The 3634-nt window shown below is 30.5% G+C and overlaps 1 protein-coding gene across 1 annotated transcript in view; it reads right to left on the bottom strand.

Moving 5' to 3' along the window:
• LOC106469296 (tyrosine-protein kinase receptor torso-like) overlaps window positions 1-2876 on the bottom strand; it is a gene marked incomplete at its 3' end in the record, with an annotated part of 18799 nt that extends 15923 nt beyond the window's left edge. Inside the window, 2 exon segments of the mRNA XM_022397776.1 lie at window positions 271-455; window positions 2687-2876. Coding sequence (XP_022253484.1) covers window positions 271-455; window positions 2687-2876 — 375 coding nt within the window.
• Window positions 2877-3634: the final 758 nt, after the last annotated feature.

The following is a 3634-nucleotide window of genomic DNA, read 5'->3' as shown; positions in this document are numbered from 1 at the left end:
TAATAAAACAATTTCATAATTTAAAGGGTTGAGTATCTTATGGAGAACAAAATGCTGAATAGTATTATATATTTAAGTGTTAAATTATGAAATTGTTTTATTAGAGAGAAATATGAATGTACTTGTACGGGATTTTGTATTTATTTTTTAACACATATCATTTATATTTCTCTCTAATAAAACAATTTCATAATTTAACACTTAAATATATAATACTATTCAGCATATTGTTCTCCATAAGATACTCAGCCCTATGTAGGCCTAACTTACTTCATTTCGAAGCTTTTGCAAATACGACCGTAGGTCCCCCAAAGGACAGTATTCCACCATTAAAGCAACGGTTCTTCCTGTGGTTGTAAACGCTCTAAGACTAACAATATGAGGATGCTTTCCAATGAACTTCAGTAGTTCTATTTCCTGAAGCAACTGTTTTTTCTCCTCATCGGAAGCACTATCTATTTTAGAGAAAAACTTAATATAACATAAAATAAATCTCATACTTATATGTAATGCGATACAATGTTCTTTGACATGAAAACAGATTTCTGTTTTTGTATTAGCAAGTCATTGAAATGCAGTATTCTGGCCTAATAAATGAATCAATTGAAATTATAACGAAAATGGCTTGAAACTTTGATAATTATAAAATAATATAAGGACACAATAAAAAGAAAAACGACGAATGTTGTTTTCTATCTCAAAGTTAACATTTAAACGTCTTCAAAGATTGTAACAAATTGTTTGTTTGTTGACGTTCATGCAAAGTTAATTGAAGGCTATCTTCGCTAGCTGTGCCTAATTTTGAAGCGGTAGACAACGGGAAAGGCAGCTAGGCAACACTACCCGTCGCCAACACTTGTCAGACAGAATAGTGGGATTTGACGGAACTCTTATAACCACGGCTACAAATTACGAAGCGAAATGTTTTTGTTGTTGTTGTTGTTTTGTATCTTGCGGGATGCGAACCACAAACCCTCAACTCAAAATTCTGGAACGCTAGCCAGTGGGCGGCGCCCAGCTTATAAAAAATAGAACTTTGATCAACCTAGTGAGAGTTACAGTGTATATCTCCGAAAACAACAGCTCAAAATTCTGGCATGGTAGCCAGTGGGCGGCGCCCGGCTAATATAAAATAGAATTTTGATCAACCGTGTAATAGTTACAGTTTATATCTCCGAAAACAACAGCTCAAAATTCTGGCATGCTAGCCAGTGGGCGGCGCCCGGCTAATAAAAAATAGAACTTTGATCAACTGTGTAATAGTTACAGTTTATATCTCCGAAAACAACAGCTCAAAATTCTGGCATGCTAGCCAGTGGGCGGGGCCCGGCTAACAAAAAATAGAACTTTGATTAACCATGTAAGAGTTACAGTTTATACTTCCATACAACATAGCAAACACTGTCGTAAATTAGTTTTACTTTTGTATAAAGTTCTTTTACGGTTCAAAGAAATTATTATTATTAATAACAAAAAGTTACGTGATATATTTATTCATGGATAATTAATGTTTGTTATACTGCGTTTTGTTTAGGTTGCTTAATTATAGCCATCTTATTTTACGCAGCTAAATAAACTTTTTTTGTTTATTTGTTGTTAAGTGCAAAGCTACACAATGGGGTATCTGAGTTCTGTCCATCGGATGTATCAAAACTCGATTTCTTTCGTTATTAGTTCTCTGACTTACTGCTGAACAACCGGGGGGGGGGGCGCTAAATCGGTCTGAAGTGTGACAGAATGATGTGTGTTAATGTCTTAAAACATTGAATCATTTTAAGAAGAATATAACTTTAAAATTTTTTCAGGTCATCTCTACTAACATAATCACCTATGAATTGTTCAAAATTAAAATTATAAACGAAATAGATTTCATGGGAAAGTTAACTAATATAATAATTGCATAATAAAGTTAGCTGATATAATAACTGCATAAAATAGTTAACTAATATAATAACTGCATAATATAGTTAACTAATATAATAATTGCATAATATAGTTAACTAATATAATAATTGCATAATAAAGTTAGTTGATATAATAACTGCATAATATAGTTAGCTGATATAATAACTGCATAATATAGTTAACTAATATAATAACTGCATAATAAAGATAACTAATATAATAACTGCATAATGTAGTTAACTAATATAATAACTGCATAATAAAGTTAACTAATATAATAATTACATAAAATAGTTAACTTTTATAATAACTACATAATATAGTTAACTAATTTAATAATTGCATAATAAAGTTAACTAATATAATAATAATGTTATGTTTTGTATGCACTTTGCGGCTTTTTTCATTATATCGAATCATAGTAAAAAAAAAGAACAACGCCTGCAAATCTTAAATTAAATTATTTAAAAATGGTTAAAATATTAAACTGATACCACATTAAGAGGAAATTGCATTGTGTAAAGAAATTTTAAAAGTAACGTCATTCTCTCGAAAACAAGTAATACTAATGAAGAAGTACACGTTATATTCATTTTCTAACAGCTAATCCATACCTGGTCTCGTTCTTATCAGGAAACTAAACACGACGGAACTCAACAAACACTGTTTATATTTTTAACATACTTATTAAATTGATTCTGATTAATTAAACCAAGAAATACTTTTGTTCAATGAAATATAAGTTGGTTATTAATACGGAAGAAACATTAATATGTTTCACCTTTAGTCATCTTGACTGCTACTGTTTCCTTAACTTTTCCAATCCATATTGTTCCTTTACAAACCACCCCGAATGCTCCCTGACCAATAACTTCATAGATTCTTAGTTTATTTAAGTCGACTTCATGAGGAACTCTTTTCTTCCTCGGAAACACATCTCTGTTAGGCCGCCGATGTAGAAATATGGGCATTTCCTCGGTTGAAACTATCTGTATTGATAAAACGATATGAAGTTTTTTCAAAAATAAGTTTTTGTTGCGGTAAGAAAAATAAAATTGAATTTAAAATAAGAAAAAAAAACGTGTAAAGTGTGTTTATTACCTATCATACTATCGATAGCCTTACAAATCATCAAGGTAAAGGTATTTTGTATTACATCCCTCAACTTGAAGATGAACATTTTCAGGTCTACATACGTGGTTTAGTATATTAAGTTTTCGTTTCTCTTAAGCATAATATAATGTAAAGACTCTCATAAAGCTCTTCAAACGTCCCATCAAAAATAATTAGCCGTACTTTCATGGTAGTTGAATCTACAACACCAGGGTTGATCTGTAGTAATAAAATATAGCCTAAAAACTGACAATGGCATTTTTTGATTAATAATGTGGACAAAATGTTGACATAAGATGCCTGTAAAATACAAAAACTTGTTCATTCAAAAAACAAAAGTTGATACCTTTAAAAGACAACATTTATTATACTAAACAGGAAAAATGTTTTATATAGGTAGATGTACTGATCTGGTGACGAAATATCAGCTGATCTAACTTCAGAAGCTTAGAGGTCATTGTAAGTGGTCAAATTTAAATTGTCTGCGGTCTTGGAAAATAAAAATCTTACATAAGTATAGTCAACATCATTTTAAAGCACTTTTGATTTTTTTTTACTGAATTTTGAAGCCCATGCTTGTACATATGATGTCAGAAATTCAATTATTTTAGCACTG

Source organism: Limulus polyphemus, unplaced genomic scaffold, assembly GCF_000517525.1.
Source record: "Limulus polyphemus unplaced genomic scaffold, Limulus_polyphemus-2.1.2 Scaffold3405, whole genome shotgun sequence".
NCBI lineage: Eukaryota > Metazoa > Arthropoda > Merostomata > Xiphosura > Limulidae > Limulus > Limulus polyphemus.
The sequence above is the reverse complement of the archived record's forward strand: the minus strand, read 5'-3'. Positions and strand labels throughout refer to the sequence as shown.